This window comes from Oncorhynchus tshawytscha, linkage group LG09 (assembly GCF_018296145.1).
Source record: "Oncorhynchus tshawytscha isolate Ot180627B linkage group LG09, Otsh_v2.0, whole genome shotgun sequence".
Taxonomy (NCBI): domain Eukaryota; kingdom Metazoa; phylum Chordata; class Actinopteri; order Salmoniformes; family Salmonidae; genus Oncorhynchus; species Oncorhynchus tshawytscha.
The window spans coordinates 67655008-67676689 of record NC_056437.1 but is presented as its reverse complement, the minus strand read 5'-3'; the positions used below and the strand labels follow the sequence as shown (position 1 = coordinate 67676689).

At 42.5% G+C, this 21682-nt stretch overlaps 3 protein-coding genes across 6 annotated transcripts; all 3 read right to left on the bottom strand.

Annotated features, from left to right (window-relative positions):
- Nucleotides 1-897: 897 nt before the first annotated feature.
- Nucleotides 898-2999, bottom strand: LOC112259398 (testis-expressed protein 33). 3 transcript variants are annotated; one of them, XM_042327923.1, is made up of 5 exons: nt 2955-2999; nt 2104-2159; nt 1833-1965; nt 1552-1662; nt 898-1273 (listed from the first exon to the last, which is right to left on the bottom strand). In XM_042327923.1, the coding sequence occupies exons 2-5, from the start codon at nt 2149-2151 to the stop codon at nt 1194-1196; spliced, it is 372 nt and encodes a 123-aa protein (XP_042183857.1). In that variant the 5' UTR covers nt 2152-2159; nt 2955-2999; the 3' UTR covers nt 898-1193. The 3 variants fall into 3 exon arrangements, with proteins under 3 accessions (XP_042183857.1, XP_024289870.1, XP_042183856.1); XM_024434102.2 differs by having other exon boundaries at nt 2892-2974; XM_042327922.1 differs by lacking the exon at nt 2955-2999 and adding an exon at nt 2669-2804.
- A 277-nt stretch (nt 3000-3276) lies between these two features.
- LOC112258488 (SUMO-conjugating enzyme UBC9) lies at nt 3277-8480 on the bottom strand. 2 transcript variants are annotated; one of them, XM_024432888.2, is made up of 7 exons: nt 8325-8480; nt 6209-6294; nt 6025-6108; nt 5721-5793; nt 4556-4665; nt 4233-4312; nt 3277-4037 (listed from the first exon to the last, which is right to left on the bottom strand). In XM_024432888.2, the coding sequence occupies exons 2-7, from the start codon at nt 6272-6274 to the stop codon at nt 3974-3976; spliced, it is 477 nt and encodes a 158-aa protein (XP_024288656.1). In that variant the 5' UTR covers nt 6275-6294; nt 8325-8480; the 3' UTR covers nt 3277-3973. The 2 variants fall into 2 exon arrangements, with proteins under 2 accessions (XP_024288656.1, XP_042183236.1); XM_042327302.1 differs by lacking the exon at nt 8325-8480 and adding an exon at nt 8096-8277.
- Nucleotides 8481-19640: 11160 nt separating this feature from the next.
- LOC112258487 (3-mercaptopyruvate sulfurtransferase) lies at nt 19641-21444 on the bottom strand. Its single transcript, XM_024432887.2, has 2 exons — nt 20805-21444; nt 19641-20592 (listed from the first exon to the last, which is right to left on the bottom strand). Exons 1-2 carry the CDS (start codon nt 21391-21393, stop codon nt 20291-20293), a joined length of 891 nt encoding a protein of 296 aa, XP_024288655.2. The 5' UTR covers nt 21394-21444; the 3' UTR covers nt 19641-20290.
- Nucleotides 21445-21682: the final 238 nt, after the last annotated feature.

The window sequence follows — 21682 nt, the reverse complement described above, 5'->3', positions numbered from 1 at the left end:
ACCAATTTCATATTAATGGCCATGAATTTGGAATTTCCCTAATTTGACACCACAGTCAAGACATATGTAAGAGTAACATGACGCACAAAACCCTCCACTAAATGTCAGCAGGAGAAAGGGGAACATGATCTTTTGAGATGAATTATTAACTCAGTATTCCTTCCACTCGGCTCAGTATGACAGTTTATGTCTTATTGTTGGGTGAGTAAAGTGAATCAGTATAACTTCAAAAAACACCTTTTATCCTCTAAAGCCCCAGTATGGATAGTCTCTATAGCCTCTAGACCGAACACGACAACAAAGATAGAGATGAGGTTGTGACAAAAAGACCGTTTCTGTGGTTTTTCGTTGAAACCACGTCAGTGATGCTGCCACTTTGCATTAGTCTGCTACTTCTTCATGGTAAAAAGACATCCGAGACAAAAATCCCCTCCAACCGTTCATCCTTTGAGCATTTTCATTATTTTCTGTTTCATTCATTCCATCAGTTTTTATTCTTGTCATTTCAGCAACTTCATTGATAATAAGGTCAGGGGGATTACAGCTACTTACATGTACATTTGAGACTTGTACACAAATTAAGTAAACATTTTCTTCAATATTACTTCAAAAAGTACTTGAAAAATACTTCAAAGCAGCTACTACAACTTTCCAACCTAAAAATAACATTGGTTGATGTGGTAACCACCTAATTGTGGTTTATGTCATCTTCTGTTGGTAAAACTTAATTTACATTTTACCGTTTCATCTGAATATCGATAGAAACTGGATTAGATTACTGGTTTAACCATATAATCAATTTCAGTGAGTTTCAGTACTATGAGTAGATTTTTTGATGACAGCTATGAATACATCCCCTCAGAAGTAAATGAGCCCTACAATACACAGAACATCAGGTGAAGGTGAAGGATGCTGTTCTGCTTTTATTGCGGCAAAAGAGAGATCATGAACTTGTGTCTACATACAAATGGTTGTTTTAGCATGGGTTGTTTTTTTTTAACGTTTTGAGAGTTTGTGGCAATGGTTGTGTGTGTGTGCATGTGCAAGTGTGTGCATGTGTACGTGACCTTAGTGTACCAGAAAGGGTTTGTAAGGGTTTGCATGTAGATATATGTGTAAAAAGAGGTGTAAATTATGTGGAAGGTGCATAGGGGGCTGCGGTGAGGGTGTGAAATGGCCACTGCATCATGTCCTCATTTAGACCCTTTGTTCTCCATTTCCTTTAGCATCTTGTTCAACTTCTGATTCACAATGTTTCTTTCTGTCCATTTCACTATGAAAGAACAAATAAAAGGAACGAGAATGAAAAGGGAGTTTGAGTATAAGTGGATGTAGCAAGGATAGGTCGTCATATCATTGGTAGTAGTAATCAAATAAGTGGTGTTTATTTTTAGCTTATTAGCTTTTTATCTAGCTATTATCTAACTTATTATCAAAGCATTTTATGAATAATCTAGCACTATTTGTATTCATAGTACTACTAGGAGCGGTAGTAGTAGTGGTAGTAATAGTTGATATAGCAATAAGTGGCATTAGCAGCAGGTCACCCACCCATGTCATCAGTCCTGCGGCCGTACCAACACTGGGGGTCTGTAGGAGGGGCAGGCAAGGGGTGAACGATGTATGAGTCTTTTACCAGGGACTTCCACACCAGTGGAGCTCCTGGGAAGAATAGAATAGAAACATGGACAGGAAAAGAAAAGAATATGAGCATTAGACAGAGGAACAGTAATCCTTGACTGTATATGTCACAGATAATTCTGTCACAGATAATTCACTTTGGTATCATACTGAATCAGGGATGCCCAACAGTGACCTGGTGCAACACTGACCTGGAAAGATGTTGGTGCGCAGACAGTGTCCCAGGCTGTGGTAGGAGCAGTGGGGAGGGACGAAGGCTGACTCTGTGTCAGTATAGTGAGGCAGAAAGAGAGAAGGAACCTCGGGGCATGCTAAAACTCTCACCTTCAACACACAAACACATGCAGACACACACAGTTGCAAAAACATAGTTGAGAGCTCTGTAGTGTACATAGGTTGTTCTGGAATACCAAGTTTTGGTATTTAAACTGAATTATTCCATCCCTCTCCTACGCTACTGACCTGCGGCATGTCTCCAACTGTTGTCTCCGGCTGGCCGGTGGAGGTCATTGCCTTGACTAACAAACAAGAGGCGAAGAGGATTCTAGGTAATGTAAGCAGAGAACTGAACTAAAGAATGCACTGCCTGACCACAAATGTTCTTGTTTATTGGTACAGTCCTTTAGGTTTCCCATGTCAACATTCACTGTCCAGTGTTCCATCAAAAGATGCAGCATTATAAGATCCTTTATAATAAATCTGATGCACAAACATTTGGGAAACTATGAGTCATGAATCAACATCTGCTAATAGAGATTAAAAATGTACTTTTCTCGACTTATAGTAACTGTTTGACAGAGTATTGGCTTTCAAAAGGACTATTTGCCACTGAAAAGGTTCATTTAAACCCAACAGAGAATTATATTGTGCTGCCCTCCCGCGGATAAGATTACTTCTGCACAGTTGACAGGTGCGTCTACTTTCAAAATCGATCATTTATACAATACAGTAACGCTGAAGGACTAGGCCTTATGTTACAGTGTGTCCGCATTAGCGTTCAAATGAAATAGTATTAATAAAATCTTACCCTCATTAGGACATAACCTAAACCAAAGCTCAAACTGAACCAAACCGGAAAAATGTGACAACCTTATTTTCCTGACATGAATACATTGTAGCTTGGACAGGTGGGCTACGAGAACAATCGTTGGCGCGTTTAATTATCACGTGCCAGGTGCATGGAATAGAATTCCCGAAAGTGAAAATTACATTTTACATTATTTTATTAAAGTTAGCCTAAATATACTTACATCTCTGCTACGATTCAGAGCCTCAGTCACTGTGTATTTTTGCGATCCTGCAGCTAACCTTACCTCAATAAATTAGTTTTCTGAACACCACTCATCGTCCAATCAGCGTGAAGAGTAACACGTTTTCTGGATAATGATGTCACAATTATACTAAAAGACGCTCCGATACAGTAGAGCGCTTTACCTGAAATTTGAACTCCATATTCAGAGCTAAAGGTCATTCAGTTATTCAATATAACACCACCACAGGGAAATAAAGTTTATACCTTAATCCCTCATAACAGTTCAAATAAAGTCTACCTACTAAATACTAATATTCTGTACATTTACCACACAGACAATAAAAAATTAAACTATCAAAGAAAAAAGGAGAAAGGACAAACAGTTTTGTATTTCCCATTCAATTAACTTTATTTCACAATTCTTACATTTAAAATGTGTTCATTACTTTTTAATACCACACACAAATATCAACTTGCTAAAACAATAGAAAAAAACATAAGATCCATATGGACCTACATATTTATATTATGTACATACACTCAAGTCTTTGGAGGTAAACCTCTTCAGCTCTCTATGCAGCACACTCTCAGCTCTGACATCCATCTTATTAAAGAGACATCCCAATAAAAATCTACAATTAAATTCAATGTGATCAGACATTTCAAAAAATAAGGCTCACTTATGTTTGGGTGATTTTCTGTCTGCATTTGGGGGGTAATTTATTTAAGTACAGATTGTTTCAAAATGATGCATCAGACACTACAATTCAAAATTATTTGTTATTAAATAAGTGATATTTGATAAGACTAAATATCAGGCAGAGTAGCTTCCTTAAATTATATGAAAGTGTTTTAGGCATGTGATTTAAGCATGCTTTAGAAGTGAACTAGCCAAAAAGAAATTTGGACAAAAATAATACTTTTTTGTTTTGTTTTAAAATGGCTCTCATGTAGGCTACATTACATTTTTCTCATGTGAAGAAGAACATATCAAATTGTAGATTGATCATTGGATTGGTCCTCTAAGTGCTGCTTGCTGTTCAGTACCCAGGTGTTGTATCAGGCTTCTCAGGCTGAGCTTTATGTGGGGGCAAACTTCTTGGCCTGCGCCCTCACCCTCTTCTCATAGTCCATTCTGTTCTGACTAAAAGAGGAAACAAAGGGGGATTAGTCCATTATAAAATTGAGTATCACTCAACAAGGCTATACTTTTCAGTTTAACGAAGTGGGATTGTGTATGTTTGCAAGTGTCTTATAAAGCACACTAAGAGCCCCTTTGCCTGAATCAATTATACAGTACAACGTTCAAAAAGAGAAAAGTATCTCAACCGAAACTCACCAGTAAATTGTGTAGGCTTCTGCTTGTGCTGGGTCTTGGATGTTGGGTTCATTGAGAAGCTCTTGGATACCCAACAGGATCTGTGAATACAAAACAGATGAAGTCAGCTTTTAGAATGGATTGAAATACAAAACAATGTAGATGAGAAGACAATCACTCGACCAGGTAATACCATGCATTGATCCACATAAAATATACAGTAATTTGATGCCTGTTGAGCCAATGTCGTACATTCCTCCAAACCGGTGAAATCACTGATGCCTCTCCCATTCTTTATGTCTTTATGTATTTGTGTGTGTGTGTGTGTGTGTGTGTGTATGTGCCTGTTTGATGGTGATGGCTGGCCTCCAGTCCTTCTCCTCCTCCAGGATGGAAAGACACACCGTGCCAGATGGGTAGACATTGGGGTGGAAAATGGGTGGCTCAAACTTGCCTGAGAGGATATAGAATAGATGATTTCTATTAAAAAGTATTTCTGTTGACTTCCTTATCATCGATATCAAAAATGACTAGGGCCTCTGTCATTGCCAACAAAGGGTATATAAAAGTATTGACGAAACTTTTGTTATTGACCAAATACTTATTTTCCACCATAATTTGCAAATAAATTCATTAAAAATCCTAATTTTGTCTGTCATAGTTGAAGTGTACCTATGATGAAAATTACAGGCCTCTCATCTTTAAGTGGGAGAACTTGCACAATTGGTGGCTGACTAAATACTTTTTTTGCCCCACTGTATATACAGTATGAGAGTAGCAGCTCAAGCAGGCAGCGGCGAGGGGACCTGCGGTGTGAGTCTGAGTGACGAGGGGAACAGGGAGGGGAGAGAGAGTTTACCAGTGCGAGTCGACTTGGTTGCTAACTTATTGCTAGTTATTTATCACCTCATCTGATTACACAGTACCTGTCTTGACTGCATCAAAATTAGAGAAACATGTTAAGTAAGCTAGCTAACGTTAGCTTGGCTAATTGAGACTAAATAACTGTGCTTTCTCCCCTTACAACTATTCAGATTATTAAGTACCAGCCTACCTGTTGGCTCTTGGTGTTGTAGCCGGTATTTCTCATTTAACCTTTAGTTCTGTAATTTTAATTCCATCTCCCACTGATTAGCCTAAATATCTCCTAATAACTTGCCACACGGAGGCTCTAGATCTATTGGTCAACAACAACAAACTACACGCGTCACTCTCCTGAAAGCAAGAGCAGCATGATACAACACACCACCATCACCCCACCCCCCCACCCCCCCCCGCGCAGGGAGCACGATGTAGACCATCTGAATTCACAACTAATTTTATGCATTTTTCTTATAACAGAAGCCCCCCCCCAACCCCCAAATGGCTGTTTAAATGTTAAGAATATTTTTTCCCCCATTTGTCACTTCCCTATGTAATAATCTTATCTATCAACCAACAAATGGAAATATATCAGACAGATGACATCAACACCTTCCTATTTAGGTAATCATGTGCAGGATTACTCACATTTTGGCGGCGAGGAAGGATAGTCATCTTTGAACAGCATTCTGAGTTTGTATTGGCCTCCCTCCCACAGTGTCTAGAGAATTGAAGAATATAGTCATTACATCCATTAATTGTTCCAGCTCACGAGGGAGTGCCTACACACTATAAAAAACACCTTTAACTGAGAACACATCAGTTTACATTTGTGTTGGCCATTTTTTGATGTATGATAAGAAAGACTATGATATCTGTTTACTCATTCTGACTGCTAGTGATTGTTGGATCTTGTTAGAATAAAAACTACAGAATGTGAAAGTTGACATACCCCCTTCTTCCCTGGAATGGCGCATTCCCAGTTCATAAGGTTCATAGTGCCATCAGGATTTTTGGTAGGCACAGCAACAAAACCCTGAGAGAGAGAGGGAGGAAATACGTTTTGAGGAACAAGCTTGCCTTCTGCAAATCATCATAACAAGTTTATTTTCATTGTTTGTATGGTAGCTCCTCACAAATGGGTGGTCTTTCCTCCATGCTTTGCGCTCCTGTGACAGTCTACTAAGAGCGATACCAGACATTTCTACTCATTAACACAGTCCTGTGGGGAGACATAAAAACACTCAATTAACATAGCTAGACACATCCTTGTTCTCTAGTGGTTTTGCTAACTAACATTTTTATTAGAAATGTCCAGATATACTATAGTTGGGTTAAGGGTTGGGGAGTCATTGATAACATGTAATCAGTTACATGTCAAACTATTACAAAAAACCTCACTGGTTACAATCAGTTACAATACAAGCAAAAAATATAGTAATCGGATTACAGATACATTTGAAAAACTTTGATTTGAACTAGATGAAAAAATATATTATATTATAACTCCTTGGTTTTCTCAATGACATTCAATTCAGTTTTAGTTTGTTCCACCTGAACGTGTCTGACCACAAGTCAGAGACCACTACGACACACCAAATGTGTTTGATGGATTATTTTTGTCTTCTTCTAATGTCTCAGATTACATTAGTGAGTCTGGGTTATCCAAAAGTTACTTTACTGATCACAATTTTGGACAGGACACTAGTAACACACAGATTACATTTAGAAAGTGTCCGGCAGGTAGCCTTCTGGTTAAGAGCCTAGGAACAGTAACCAAAAGGTTGCTGGTTCAAATCCCTGAGCAGACTAGGTGAAAAAAAACTGTCAATGTGCCCTTGGGCAAGACACTTAACACCAATTGCTTGTGTAGATCGCTCTGGATAAGAGCATCTGAAAATGACTAAAATGTTGACTTGCCATATTACTCATGAAAACTCATGATTCTTATGACATGAAGTTAACTTGAAAGCTAATCTTCACTAGCTATACAAAATGTCCCTTATTAATTTAAGATAGAAATGAAGTGGATGCTGCATTGGCCATATACCACAAACCCCAGAGGTGCCTTATTGCTATTATAAACTGTCATACCAATCAGCCAATCAACATTCAGGGCTCGAACCACCCACTTTATAACTAAATGTCTACAACGTTGAATACTCCTTTCTGATTGGCTTGAAGGGTATTCTAGAGGGTGTAATATTTCCCTAAATTGCATGGTAGAATTAAACGACTATTTCAATCTTACATGTTCTATTTTAGAGCTAAATTTGAAAGCAAAAGTAGAATTGAAAACATTATTGGCATTGTTGAATTCGATTTCCATATTAGCAAGCTAGGACTAATGGTTAGGTTAGCTAAACTAGCAAATATGTTTGTTTGGTTACCAAGGCAACTACTGCAGCTATGAAGTAAACTTGCTAACTACTTCAGTGGTGTTGAACACATTTCTACCTGCGAATGTGTCCATTTATAGCCATGGTATAAAAGGGATAAATCAACTAGGAGCTCTATGCGTTCTGTGGAAAATAATGCAACTACCTTCCACGCCGCGCAACACACATTCCCACTTTGACTCTGTACCGATACCCTCTGTATGTAGCCTCGCTGTTGTTATTTTACTGCTGCATTTTAATTATTTTTTACTGCTGCATTTTAATTATTTTTTACTGCTGCAATTAATTACTTTTATTTTCTATGTTTTACTTAACTTCTTAAAGTATTGTTGGTTAATGGCGTGTAACTAAGCATTTCACTGTAAGGTCTACACCGGTTGTATTCGGCGCATGTGACAAATACAATTTGATTTGTTCATTATTTTCCATAGGACGCATAGCCCCTAGTTGATTATCCTTTACATATGGCTCTGGTTATTGATATTGTCAGTAGCTAGCTACCCTGCTAGCAGTCTAATTAGCAACAAATCATCAAACTAGCCAACCAACTTACATCCACCCACCTGTAAGCCTAGTTTGCTAATAAAATGAAGTTCGTTTACAGGTAAATTGTTAGTTACTTACCTTACAATTCAAGTGATACTGTCTAGATGGCGTTCGCTTGTTGGTGCTTGCTAACGTTAGCTAGCTAAAATTAGCTAGGGGGTGGCTAAAAACAATGAGCTGCGTCGCCTATTTTTTTTTTACTATCAAAACTAGCTAAAGCTGCTTACTAATGACGATACTTTCGTGCTAATAATTTGACCAAGTTAATTCCCCTGACATAAATCTATAGATTGAGAGATTTCCTTACCTGTTACCGCATATGTGAATACCTGAACGATAGCATTCAGCTAGTTAGCTCGCTAAAGATAGAGGACCTCAATTTGTTTATCTCGACATAACCCACAGGCACTTCACAGGGCACCTTTAATGGACTTTCTTTTCGGCCATCTTTGGTGTGGCTTCATCTGGTGTTGTACAATTTTCTTTTAGTTAAATTATATATCGAAGCTTTTTATCAGTGGTCACCAACCTTTTGAAAGCCGCGATATACAGCTCAGATAAAAATAAATAAAATAAAAACATTATTTAAACGTTTGCCAATGCAACATTAACCAGTTAAAAACAGTTATTTAGCAATGAGGTTTGTGCAGTAGGCTATATGCCAAATTCATTGTCCCTGCATATTGGCTATGCTTGAATTGCCCTGCCAATGTTGTTCTTTTCAGAACATTTAAGTGAGCATAACAATTGGCTTTTTTTCCCCTTCTGGACTGATGGTCTGCATCTTATGGTCAGTCTGAGGAGAAGGAGGAAGCAACGGTGAGGCTGCTTCACACCCAATTCAACATCCCTCCGCCTTCCTTCCCTTTGTTGATCATGCAATATGGCACCGACAGAGATGGTCGCCTCGCTTCGAGTCCTTAGGAAACTATGCAATAAATATAGATTTTTTTAATGTATTATTTCTTACATGGTTATTCCAGAAAATCTTAAGTGTTATTACATATGGCCAGGAAGAACTATAGGATATAAGAGTGGCATCAACTTACCAACAATACGACCAGGAATACGACTTGCCAGAAGTGGATCCTTTGTTCGGACCACCACCCAGGACATTTGATCAAATCCCAGAGGCTGATCCAAAACAATGTTGCCGGAAGAAGTGGAAGACAGAGCGGCCTCCTCGTCAGACTTCGAAGACGTGCACACCACCCACCGCTTCCGAGTATATTACTCACCAATGTCCAGTCTCTAGACAAAAAGGTGAAAGAAATTAGGGAAAGCGTTGCCCTCCAGAGAGACATCAGAGATTGTAACAATCTCTGTTTCACAGAAACATGGCTCTCTCGGGATATGTTGTTGGAGTCGGTACAGCCACCGGGTTTCTTCATGTGTTGCGCCGACAGAAATAAACATCTCTCTGGGAAGAAGGGCAGGGATGTATGCTTCATGATTAGCGACTCATGGTGTAATCATAACAACATACGGGAACTCAAGTCCTTCTGTTCACCTGACATAGAATTCCTTACAAACAAATGCCGACCATATTATCTCCCAAGAGAATTCTTGTTTGTTATTTTCACAACTGTGTATATCCCCCTTCATGCAGATACCACGATGGCCCTCAATGAACTTCATTCGACTCTATGTAAACTGGAAACCATATATCCTGAGGCTGCATTTATTGTAGCTGGGGATGTTATTAACAAAGCAAATTTGAGAGCAAGGCTACCAAAATTCTATCAGCATATTGATTGCAGGACTCGATCGGGCAATACACTGGACCACTGCTACTCTAACTTCCGCGATGCATACAAGGCCCTCTCCCGCCCTCCCTTCGGAAAATCTGACTACAACTACATTTTGCTCCTACCGTCCTATAGGCAGAAACTCAAACAGGATGTACCTGTGACAAGACCATTCAACGCTGGTCTGACCAATTGGAATCCACGCTTCAAGATTGTTTTGATCACGCAGACTGGGAAATGTTCCGGGCAGCCTCAGAAAATCACATCGATTTATACACTGACTCGGTGAGTGAGTTTATAAGGAAGTGCATTGGAGATGTTGTACCCACAGTGACTATTAAAACCTACCCTAATCAGAATCCGTGGATAGATGGCGGCATTCACACAAAACTGAAAGCACGAAACAACACATTTAACCATGGAAAGATGACTGGGAATATGGCCAAATATAAACAGTATAGTTATTCCCTCCACAAGGACTGCGGGCCCCACCTCTCCTTCTCCGTGGCCAACGTGAGTAAGACATTTAAACGTGTTAACCCTCACAAGGCTGTTGGCCCAGACGGCATCCATAGCCATGTCCTCAGAGCATGCGCAGACCAGCTGGCTGGTGTGTTTGCGGACATATTCAATCACTCCCTATCCCAGTCTGCTATCCCCACATGATTCAAGATGGCCACCATTGTTCCTGTACCCAAAAAGGCAAATATAACTGATCTAAATGACTATCGCCCCATAGCACTCACTTCTGTCATCATGAAGTGCTTTGAGAGACTAGTCAAGGATCATATCACCTCCACCTTACCTGCCACCCTAGACCCACTTCAGTTTCCATACCGCCCCAACAGTCCACAGACGACGCAATCTCCATCACACTGCATTATCCCATCTGGACAAGAGGAATACCTATGTAAGAATAGTGTTGACTACAGCTCAACATTCAACACCATAGTACCGTTCAAGCTCATCATTAAGCTTGAGGCCCTGGGTCTCAAGGTGGTGAAGGTAGGAAAAAACATCTCCACTTTGGTAATCCTCAACACTGGGGCCCCACAAGGGTGTGTGCTCAGCTTCCTCCTGTACTCCCTGTTCACCCATGACTGCTGATGAAACAACAGTAGTGGGCTTGAGGGCACTCAGAGTGTGGTGTCAGGAAAACAACCTCTCACTCAAATGTCAACAAACAAAGAAGAAAGTCGTGAACTGCAGGAAACACCAGGGACCTGGTGGCCCGCTACCCGGATTCTGTCCAGAGTCGCTGGAATCAGCAGAATCAGGGGGGAAGGCATATAGCCTCTTCCTCAGCCACTCGTGGGCCAGGGCGTCTAGGCCAAGTGGCTCGGGGGGTTGGATATTGAGAACCAGAGGTGGCACTGTGTGTTCCTCTCTTAGGCAAAGAGATGCACCACCACTTCCCTAAAGAATCCTCCCATGCGACTCATATTCAGGGATGTAGTCGCTTCTCCCCTACCGGATGGCCTTCTCTGGACAGCATGTCCACCACAGTGTTCAGGATCCCTGGGAGGTGTACAGCTTTTAGTGACACCAGATTCTTGTGTGACCACAGCAGAATTGTACGTGCCATCTCAAGGAGGTGGATGGAACCCAGACCCCCTTGGTGGTTTATGTATGCTACCACTGTGGTGCTGTCTGTCTGTACCTGTACATGTTTGTCCCACCTTTGTGGGAGAAATTTGAGTAGTGCTATCCGGACTGCTCAACTCCAGCATGTTGATGTGGAGTTTGGACCAGCTGGGGCTCCATGTCCTGCTGCCCCCCCCCCCTCAATACTGCTCCCCAACCTGTCAAGGAGGGTTCTGTTTGAACCCAGGCGTATCCCGCCTGAAAGGAATTTCAGGGATCACCATCTTGCCCGTGCTCTTGTGCATTCCTTGGACACAGTCAGGCGACAATACCTGTGTTCCTTGGGATGCAAACCCTGAGCATTGAACCACCTCTGCATGGGTCTCAAGTTTAGAATGCCCAATGGGGTCAAAATAGAGGCTGAAGAGAGTCTCTGACACTGAAGAACAGTCACCTTCTGGTCTTGGACCAAATGATTGAGGTGAACTACAATTTTCTGGACTCGCTCTTCGGTTAGGTGAGCCCTCATGAGAGAAGAGTCATCCACATGCCCAAGAACATTACACTTTGTGTGAGGACCAGGTGGCTTTTTCACATGTTCAACCTGAGGCCAATCTTCGAGATGTTTTTCAGGAGAAATCTTGTGTCTGCTGCTGCCTGTTCTCGTGACTGAGTGCAGATTAGCCAATCATCTAGGTAATTTAATACTATCATCCCTTGTGATGTTAGGGGTGCTAGAGCGCCATCCATGCGTTTTGTATATGTTCTTGGTGCCAAGGAGAGGCCGAGAGTTAACACTTGTTATGCTATCCCGTTGAATGCTAAGCGTAGGAACTTCCTGTGAGCCGGGTGGATGGAAGTAGGCATCTTTTAGCGCCACAGTGGTGAAACATTGGCCACAGATAGCATCTTGAAGTGGAGGGTTTTCAAGCACCGGTTGAGAGTTTTCAAGTCCAGGATGGGGCGAAAGCTGCCATCCATCTTGGGGGCCATAGGAAATATACTCCATAGAACCCACTGTGCTATTCTGATGATTCAAGTTGACTGATTGCCTCCCTGCTTGAGAATAATTCAATCTCCAGTTGGAGAGCTTCTCTTTTCATGGGGTAGGCTGTTGTAGTTGACCAAACCCCTCTGATCTGTGGTGGCCGGCATCGGAACTGGAGTTTGTACCCCTGTAGTATTGTATCCGACACCCAGGGGAACTCCACAAGCTCCTCCCACGTTGCCCGATGGATGTGGAAGATGTGGCCGTGGCCACACCCATCAGGATGACTGAGGGGGCCCATCCTTCTTCGGAGCAGAGGGACGGTGCTTGTTATGCCGCTGCCTGTGCTGGTGGTGGCACCACTCTGATCTGGAGCCTGTTGACGTGGATGATCAGGGCATGGCTGGTTTGGGGGAGGGCTCAATCAGCCTTTCAAGGAAGGGGAGAACTGAGGTATAGACTGCAATGGTCTCTGGGTAGGGTAACGTGGGGCAGTGTGACTCATGAAAGACTGCAGCTTCGCCGTTTGGCCCAAAATGGCATCCACACCAGGACCAAAAACTTGGCCTGGGGAGATGGGGAGCTCCATAAAGGGTTTCTTCATGGAGGCCTACATATTTGTCTGTGAGAGCCAAAGTGGTTTGCGTGACGAGATAACCATAGACAGGGCTTTGCCATTAGCACGTGAGAATGTCAGCATTTTAGAGGGAGAGGAGTGTGGACAACTGAGTCATTTCAGCCGACAGCTCAGGGTCACCGTCAGTGGACAGACGAGCTATCAGACCGTGCAGGTATGCCTGCAGCAGAGTGGTCGCATTCATGAGATGAGGCACCATGGCCAAGGTCAGGAAGGTGTCCTTTATGTGGTTGTCAGCAGCCCGATGAGGTCCCGGAGGACAGCGGGGAGACCTACCAGTGATTTCCTTGTCTGGGAGGACCATGGCTGTAACAATGGGGTCCATGATGGGGTACTGGTCCAGTCCCAACTCCTTGGGAAAAGCCATGAAGGTCCAAGGCTTGCACTGGCTTGAGACATGGAACCTTTAGTTCATCTTAGCCGAAGAATGATGCAGTTCATAGGGGAACTTGGGGCACTGAAGAATGTACACTCTGCCCGGGCTGCTGTTTAGGTAGGTCTGGATTGAAATCCAGAGCTTTCAGAACCCTAGAGAGGAGCTCCTGCATATCAGCTGATGAACAGGGCGCTTCACTCTCAGCCCTCTCTGATCCGTGGTTCATTGAACCAGAACCGACCTCAGAGGTCTCTTCATCGAGGTCATTACCAGCAAGGATGGAGATAGGATCCTGATGCTGTCTTAAGTCTTTAACAGAGCCTGTCGGGGCTGAGACAGTGGAGCTGAGAGGACAGAGAGGCTGCCTGGGCCTCCAACTCATCCAAAGTAGGTCCGCTGTCCTTCTTGGACTGCTTGGTAGGCGGGCCCACCGCTGAGGAGGGTTGTGTATGCTTGAAGCCGCTTCCGGAGCCTCTAGCATTTGTCTCATTCATTATAGCTAATCGTGCTTCACAAAGGCATGAGCCGAGAGTAGCACAATACATGCAGCTGAAAGGGGAATCCACAGCCTGAATCGCATGCTCTAAACCTAGGCACATCATACAGGTAGAATGGGCATCATCTGAAGCCAAGCCAGCATTGCATGTATCGCAGTAGTATGGCATGGATAATCTTCTCCCTGTCTAGACAGAAGCAGAAATACAGATATGTTTTATAGACCAGATAATCTGTATAACACAAACCTAGGTATGATATACAAACAACAAATGCTGAAAGGAAGGGTACCAAAGAAATGCCTGGGGTATTCTTAAATGCAAGACTCTTCCTAGAGCTGGCCGCCCGGCCAAACTGAGCAATCGGGGGGGAAGGGCCTTGGTCAGGGAGGTGACCAAGAACCCAATGGTCACTCTGACAGAGCTCCAGAGTTTTAGCTTTGTCATTATGGGGTATTGTGTGTAAAAAAAACAATTGAATCAATTTTAGAATAAGGCTGTAACGTTACAGAATGTGGGAAAATTGAAGTGGTCTGAATACTTTCTGAATGCACTGTTTATACAAAAGTATGTGGACACCACTTCAAATGAGTGGATTTGGCTATTTCAGCCACACCCATGCTGCCAGGTGTATAAAATTGACCACACAGCCATGCAATCTCCATAGACAAAAATTGGCAGTAGAATGGTCTTACTGAAGAGCTCAGTGACTTTCAGCGTGGCACCGTCATAGGATGCTACATTTCCAAAAAGTCCGTTCGTAAAATTTCTTCCCTGCTAGAGCTGCTGTTATTGTCAAGTGGAAATGTTTAGGAGCAACAACGACTCAGCCACAAGCTCACAGAATGCTGAAGCGCATAGACTGTAAAAATTGTCTTTCCTCGGTTGCAAACTGCCTCTGGAAGCAACGTCAGCAGAAGAACTGTTCATCGAGAGCTTCATGAAATGGGTTTCCATGGCCGAGCAGCCACACACAAGACTAAGATCACCATGCACAATGCCAAGTGTCGACAGGAGTGATGTCAAGCTCGCCGCCATTGGACTCTGGAGCAGTGGAAATGTGTTCCTGGAGTGAAGAATGATGCTTCACCATCGGGCAGTCCGACGGACGAATCTGGGTTTGGAGGATCACATGAGAACGCTACCTGCACAAATGTATAGTAACAACTGTAAAGTTTGGTGGAGGAGCAATAATGGTCTGGGGAAGTTTTTCGTGGTATGGGGCCCTAAGTACCAGTGTAGGAAAATCTTAATGCTACAGCATACAATGACATTCTAGATGATTCTGTGCTCCAACTTTGTGGCAACAGTTTAGAGATGGCCCTTTCCTGTTTCACCATGACAGTACCCCCGTGCACAAATCGAGGTCCATACAGAAATGGTTTGTTGAGATCGGTGTGGAAGAACTTGACTGGCCTGCACAGAGCCCTGACCTCAACCCTACCGAACACCTTTGGGATGAATTGAAACACAGACCTTGAGCCAGCTCCTAATCGCCTAACATTGTGGCTGAATGGAAACAAGTCCCTGCAGCAATGTTACAACATTTATTGCAAAGCCTTCCCAGAAGAGTGGAGGCTGTTATAGCAGCAAAGGGGGGACCAAACACCATATTAATGCCCATGATTTTGTTATGAGATTTTCGATGAGCAGGTGTCCATATACTTTTGGTCATGCAGCATATCTCTACTCATTCTGCCGCCAGGTGGAAGGATATCCCACTGAATGACTACCATAGTCCCTCAAGTGAAATAGAACAACTTATACCATGGCATTTTTTAATACTGGTTTCTGATTTGCTTATAGGGTATTCTGCATTATTTAAGTGATAATGGCCGAGAAGCCGGTGTTTGGAGGATATATTGGGACGGGTGTTGTTAGGCCCGAGACAAAGTCGAGGGCGGCCAAACCATGGCAATATATCCTACAAACACTGGTTTCGAGGGCATTATCACTTTAATACAATGGGTTACCAACATATTCAAATAATAATTGACATATTTTCAAAAAAAAATGTATTTTGATGAATTTATTCAGACTATTTCATCCTTCCACGAGATGTAGTGCAGACACAAATCTAGGATTTGGTCGTTCGTTCTATCGGTTCGGTTGCTAGAGACGCAACCTAGTCGTTCAGTCTTTTTGTTCTGTATCTATGGATGAGACCCAGTCGTTTGATCTCAATGTTCCATTGCCATACTGGCTGGCAACATTCTTATCCCTTCCTTAAAAATGTGCTCACTCGTCAGGACACTGTTGTTCAGAGCGGAGGAGCTAGCCAACGACACAGCTAACACAATCTCTTCAAACTGAAGCTGGAAAGACTGCAAACTAACTGAACTTCGTTTCGTTTCTTTGTACAGTACCAGTCAAAAGTTTGAACACACCTACTCATTCAAGGATTTTTACTATTTTCTACATTGTAGAATAACGGTAAAGACAAACTATGAAATAACACATATGGAATCATGTAGTAACCAAAAAAGTGTGAAACAAATCAAAATATATTTAATATTTTAGATTCTTCAAAGTAGCCACCCTTTCCTTGATGACAGCTTTGCACACTCTTGGCATTCTCTCAACCAGCTTCACCTGGAATGCTTTTCCAACAGTCTTGAAGGAGTTCCCACATATGCTGAGCACTTGTTGACTGCTTTTACTTCACTCTGCGGTCCAACTCATCCCAAACCATCTCAATTGGGTTGAGGTCGGGTGATTGTGGAGGCCAGGTCATCTGATACAGCACTCCATCAGTCTCCTTCTTGATCAAATAGCCTTTACACAGCCTGGAGGTGTGTTGGGTCATTGTCCTGTTGAAAAACAAATGATAGTCCCACTAAGTGCCAACTAGATGGGATGTTGTATCGCTGCAGAATACTATGGTGTGCCTTGAGTTCATGGCCAGAAACAAAGACTTTCTTCTGAAACTCGTCAGTCTACTCTTGTTCTGATAAATGAAGGTTATTCCATGGCAGAAATTGCCAAGAAACTGAAGATCTCGTACAACGCTGTGTACGACTCCCTTTTACAGAACAGCACAAACTGGCTCTAACCAGAATAGAAAGAGGAGAGAGAGGCCCCGGTGCACAACTGAGCAAGAGGGCAAGTAGAATAGTGTCTAGTTTGAGAAACGGTAGCTTCACAAATCCTCAACTGGCAGCTTCATTAAATAGTACCCGCAAAACACCAGTCTCAATGTCAACAGTGAAGAGGCAACTCTGGGATGCTGGCCTTGCTCAGTCCTCTTGCTCAGTTTTGCACCGGGGCCTCCCACTCCTCTTTCTATTCTGGTGAGAGCCAGTCTGCGCTGCTCTGTGAAGGGAGTAGTACACAGCGTTGTACGAGATCTTCAGTGTCTTGGCAATTTCTCGCAAGGAATAGCCTTCATTTGTCAGAACAAGAATAGACTGACGAGTTTCAGAACAAAGTCTTTGTTTCTGGCCATTTTGAGCCTGTAATCGAACCCACAAATACTAATACTCAACTAGTCTAAAGAATGCCAATTTGATTGCTTCTTTCATTAGAACAACAGTTTTCAGCTGTGCTATCATAATTGCAAAAGGGTTTTCTAATGATCAATTAGCCTTTTAAAATTATAAACACAACGTGTCATTGGAACACACAAGTGATGGTTTCTGATAATGGGCCTCTGTACGCCTATGTAAACTCAGCAAAAAAAGAAACGTCCCTTTTCAGGACCCTGTCTTTCATAGATAATTCGTAATAATCCAAATAACATCACAGATCTTCATTGTAAAGGGTTTAAACACTGTTTCCCATGCCTGTTCAATGAACCATAAACAATTCATGAACATGCACCTGTGGAACGGTCGTTAAGACACTAACAGCATACAGACGAAAGGCAATTAAGGTCACAGTAATGAAAACTTATGACACTAAAGAGGCCTTTCTACTGACTGAAAAACACCAAAAGAAATATGCCCAGGGTCCCTGCTCATCTGGGTGAACGTGCATTAGGCATGCTGCAAGGAGCCATGAGGACTGCAGATGTGGCCAGGGCAATAAATTGTAATGTCCGTACTGTGAGACGCCTAAGACAGCGCTACAGGGATACAGAACGGACAGCTGATCGTCCTCGCAGTGGCAGACCACGTGTAACAACACCTGCCCAGGTTCAGTACATTCGAACATCACACCTGCTGGACAGGTACAGGATGGCAACAACCACTGCCCGAGTTACACCAGGAACGAACAATCCCTCCATCAGTGCTCAGACTGTCCGCAATAGGCTGAGAGAGGCTGGACTGAGGGCTTGTAGGCCTGTTGTAAGGCAGGTCCTCACCAGACATCACTGACAACAATGTCGCCTATGGGCACAAACCCACCATCGCTGGACCAGACAGGACTGGCAAAAAGTGCTCTTCACTGACGAGGTACGGTTTTGTCTCACCAGGGGTGATGGTCGGATTCGCGTTTATCGTCGAAGGAATGAGCGTTACACCGAGGCCTGTACTCTGGAGCGGGATCGATTTGGAGGGTCCTTCATGGTCTGGGGCAGTGTGTCACAGGATCATCGGACTGAGCTTGTTGTCATTGCAGGCAATCTCAACGCTGTGGGAAGACATCCTCCTCCCTCATGTGGTACCCTTCCTGCAGGCTCATCCTGACATGACCCTCAAGCATGACAATGCCACCAGCCATACTGCTCGTTCTGTGCGTGTTTTCCTGCAAGACAGGAATGTCGGTGTTCTGCCATGGCAAGTGAAGAGCCCGGATCTCAAACCCATTGAGCACGTCTGGGACCTGTTGGATTGGAGGGTGAGGGCTAGGGCCATTCCCCCCAGAAATGTCCGGGAACTTGCAGGTTCTTTGGTGGAAGAGTGGGGTAACATCTCACAGCAAGAACTGGCAAATCTGGTGCAGTCCATGAGGAGATGCACTGCAGTACTTAATGCAGCTAGTGGCCACACCAGATACTGACTGTTACTTTGGATTTTGACCCCCCTTTGTTCAGGGACACATTATTCTATTTCTGTTAGTCACGTCTGTGGAACTTGTTCAGTTTATGTCTCAGTTGTTGAATCTTATGTTCATACAAATATTTACACATGTTAAGTTTGCTGAAAATAAACGCAGTTGACAGTGAGAGGACGTTTATTTTTTTGCTGAGTTTAAATATTCCATTAAAAATCAGCCGTGTCCAACTACAATAGTAATTTACAACATTAATGTCTACACTGTACTTCTGATCAATTTGATGTTATTTTAATGGACAAAAAAAGTGCTTTTTAAAAAACAAGGACATTTCTAAGTGACCCCAAACTTTTGAACGGTAGTGTGTGTATGTACCCTATATTTAATTTTTGATTCACTTAATTTTAAACAGTGCAGCAACTGTGTTTTGAATTAATTTGGCAGTTGTCTTTTTTCTTCTGATGTGAGGGTTTAGTGATGTCACATTCACATAAGTACACAAAGTGTTCAAAGATCCAGCCCAAACTGTGAGGACAATAAGAATTAGAAGTCACAACATACCCCTGACAATTACACATGAATTCTCACATCAAATGCCTAACCAAAATAAGTTCAAGAAAAGAAAAATGTGGTATAACCTGAAACGCTGTTACCATTAAAAAAAATATAGACCTACACATACTAGATTGATGACCATCTATGTAAAAAGTAGACACGTTGGACATTGAAGTCTTCACATTTACTTCTTGTCTAACCAAAGTTAAAAATTGACCCTGAATAAGTAAAAGTTGTACAAAGGACTACTGTATATATGGTAAAAGTGGTTATACTTCAAAAAAAAATACAATACAGATTACCTTGTACAGTAGATGGCATATTTTTATTGTACAAATTAAACAAAAAGTGACATCCTGCAATCAAACTGACAGAAACTTCTGTTAATACTAAAACCGAACTGCACTAAGAAAAATCCCTTGACATTTCGTGGGTCTACATCTCATAAGGTCACACCAAGGCAACTACAACTACATGAAAATTATATTTTCCTTACATTTTCATGGTGCATTAAGAGCAAGTTTCATTATTTTAAAAGCCCCTTGGAAAATGTCTGGCAGTGGCAACATCTACAAGACAATGTTGCCAGGCTGCAATCCCCTAAGTAGGAGCATACATACAACAACCATAGTCCAATTCTAACCCAAATACCTCAAACATTCCATCCTTCTAATCTTTATTAATAGATTAAAATAGCATAGTTTGTAACACCTTTATTGGACATCTTGAATATAAACATAGGCATACTGTATTCATGGACTCTTGAACGGTGACCTCTTTCGCAATGACACATTCATCCAACTCAGCAAAAATCTTCAGTCAAAATCAGTAAAAACCTCCATATTTTGTGGAATCTGTAGCTTCCTTTGTGATTCATAGTGTCCCCTCCCTGCTTTTAATCAGCAACTCATTCAACAGTATTTTCCTTAATGCTCATCTCTACTCGTCTCTCCACATCACACTTGCTTCCCCTTTCCCTCAGAGATGACATGCTCCGGGGCAGCCCTTTTGAACCATTCAGACCATGACCCGTCATACACAGACACTGACCCTGAATGTCCCAGCAGGTGAGCAGCCAGAACCACGTGGCATGCAGTGACCCCTGACCCACAGGTTACCCAGAAAGGTTTCTCCAAGTCCACCCCTGACTCCTGGAACATTTTTGCCAGCACTTCAAGCTCCAACTCCTTGCCTGAGGCATCCATGAACTTGGCAAAAGGCATGTTGATAGTACCAGGAATGTGGCCAGGTTCAATGTCTGTGTGTGAGAGGGAAAAAAAATATAAGGAGAGCAATAAAGAGAGGGGGATAGAGAAAGAGGGAAGGCGAGATTTTTTTTGTTGTTGTAATAATTGGGCAAAATATGATGTCCTAACATTTTAAAAATCATATTAGCAAAAATGTATAATAACATCAAATGTAATCAATTCTAGGAGGCCAAAATAAATCTTTGCATATGCTCCCACTGACCATCTCTTGGTTCTGGTTCGGTTCCCCGGAACCTGCCGGCGGATCTTGCGTCAATCACTTGCACCTGTTTCGTCTCGATGTTTTTCAGCACATCTTCATACGACTTGACCCAAGAATGATTGGCGGTCGCCTTGAAGTCCGCACGTTCTGGCTTGGTGTATTCTGCAGTGACCGGATGCCCTTCGGCCAGCCAGTTCTTCATACCCCCGTCCAGGACCGATACAGAATTGTGCCCAAATAATCGGAACATCCACCACACTCGGGGTGCGCTGTATGACCCAAAATCGCTGGTATCGTACACTACTACATGTGTATCGTTTCCTATACCTAAACCCCCTACATACTCTGCAAAGTAGTTTGCAGTTGGGAGTATATGGTCAATCGAGGAAGTTTTGTCAGAGCATTTGTCAATATCAAAGAACGAAGTTCCAGGTATGTGCTGTTGGTTAAATTCCGCATTTGCATCGCGTTTTAATTTCGCTAGATACCAGGACGTATCCAGAATTCGAAGATTCGGTCCAATAAGGTTGCTTTTTATCGCATCTGCAAGCCATTTGGCTGAAACAAGCGCCCGGGTTTGCGCCGCCATGATTATCCTTATCTTGGACTCTGAATCAGGGTTGCCAGGTCCTAATCAAAATCTGGCTAATGACGACTCAAAACCTGTATTATTGACGACTCAAAACCCGCTCATAAGGCCTGAAAAGTAGTCCCAGGAAGAAGGGAGTTGCCACATTTAGCCAATAAACCCATTTCCCCCACAACGTTATCGAGCGAAGAAGGAATATCGATTTAACTTCTAAAAACTTCAGAAGCATAATTCGGTTTTCCATCAAAATAATAATACTTGCAAAATAATGTGACTAATAAAGAATTGG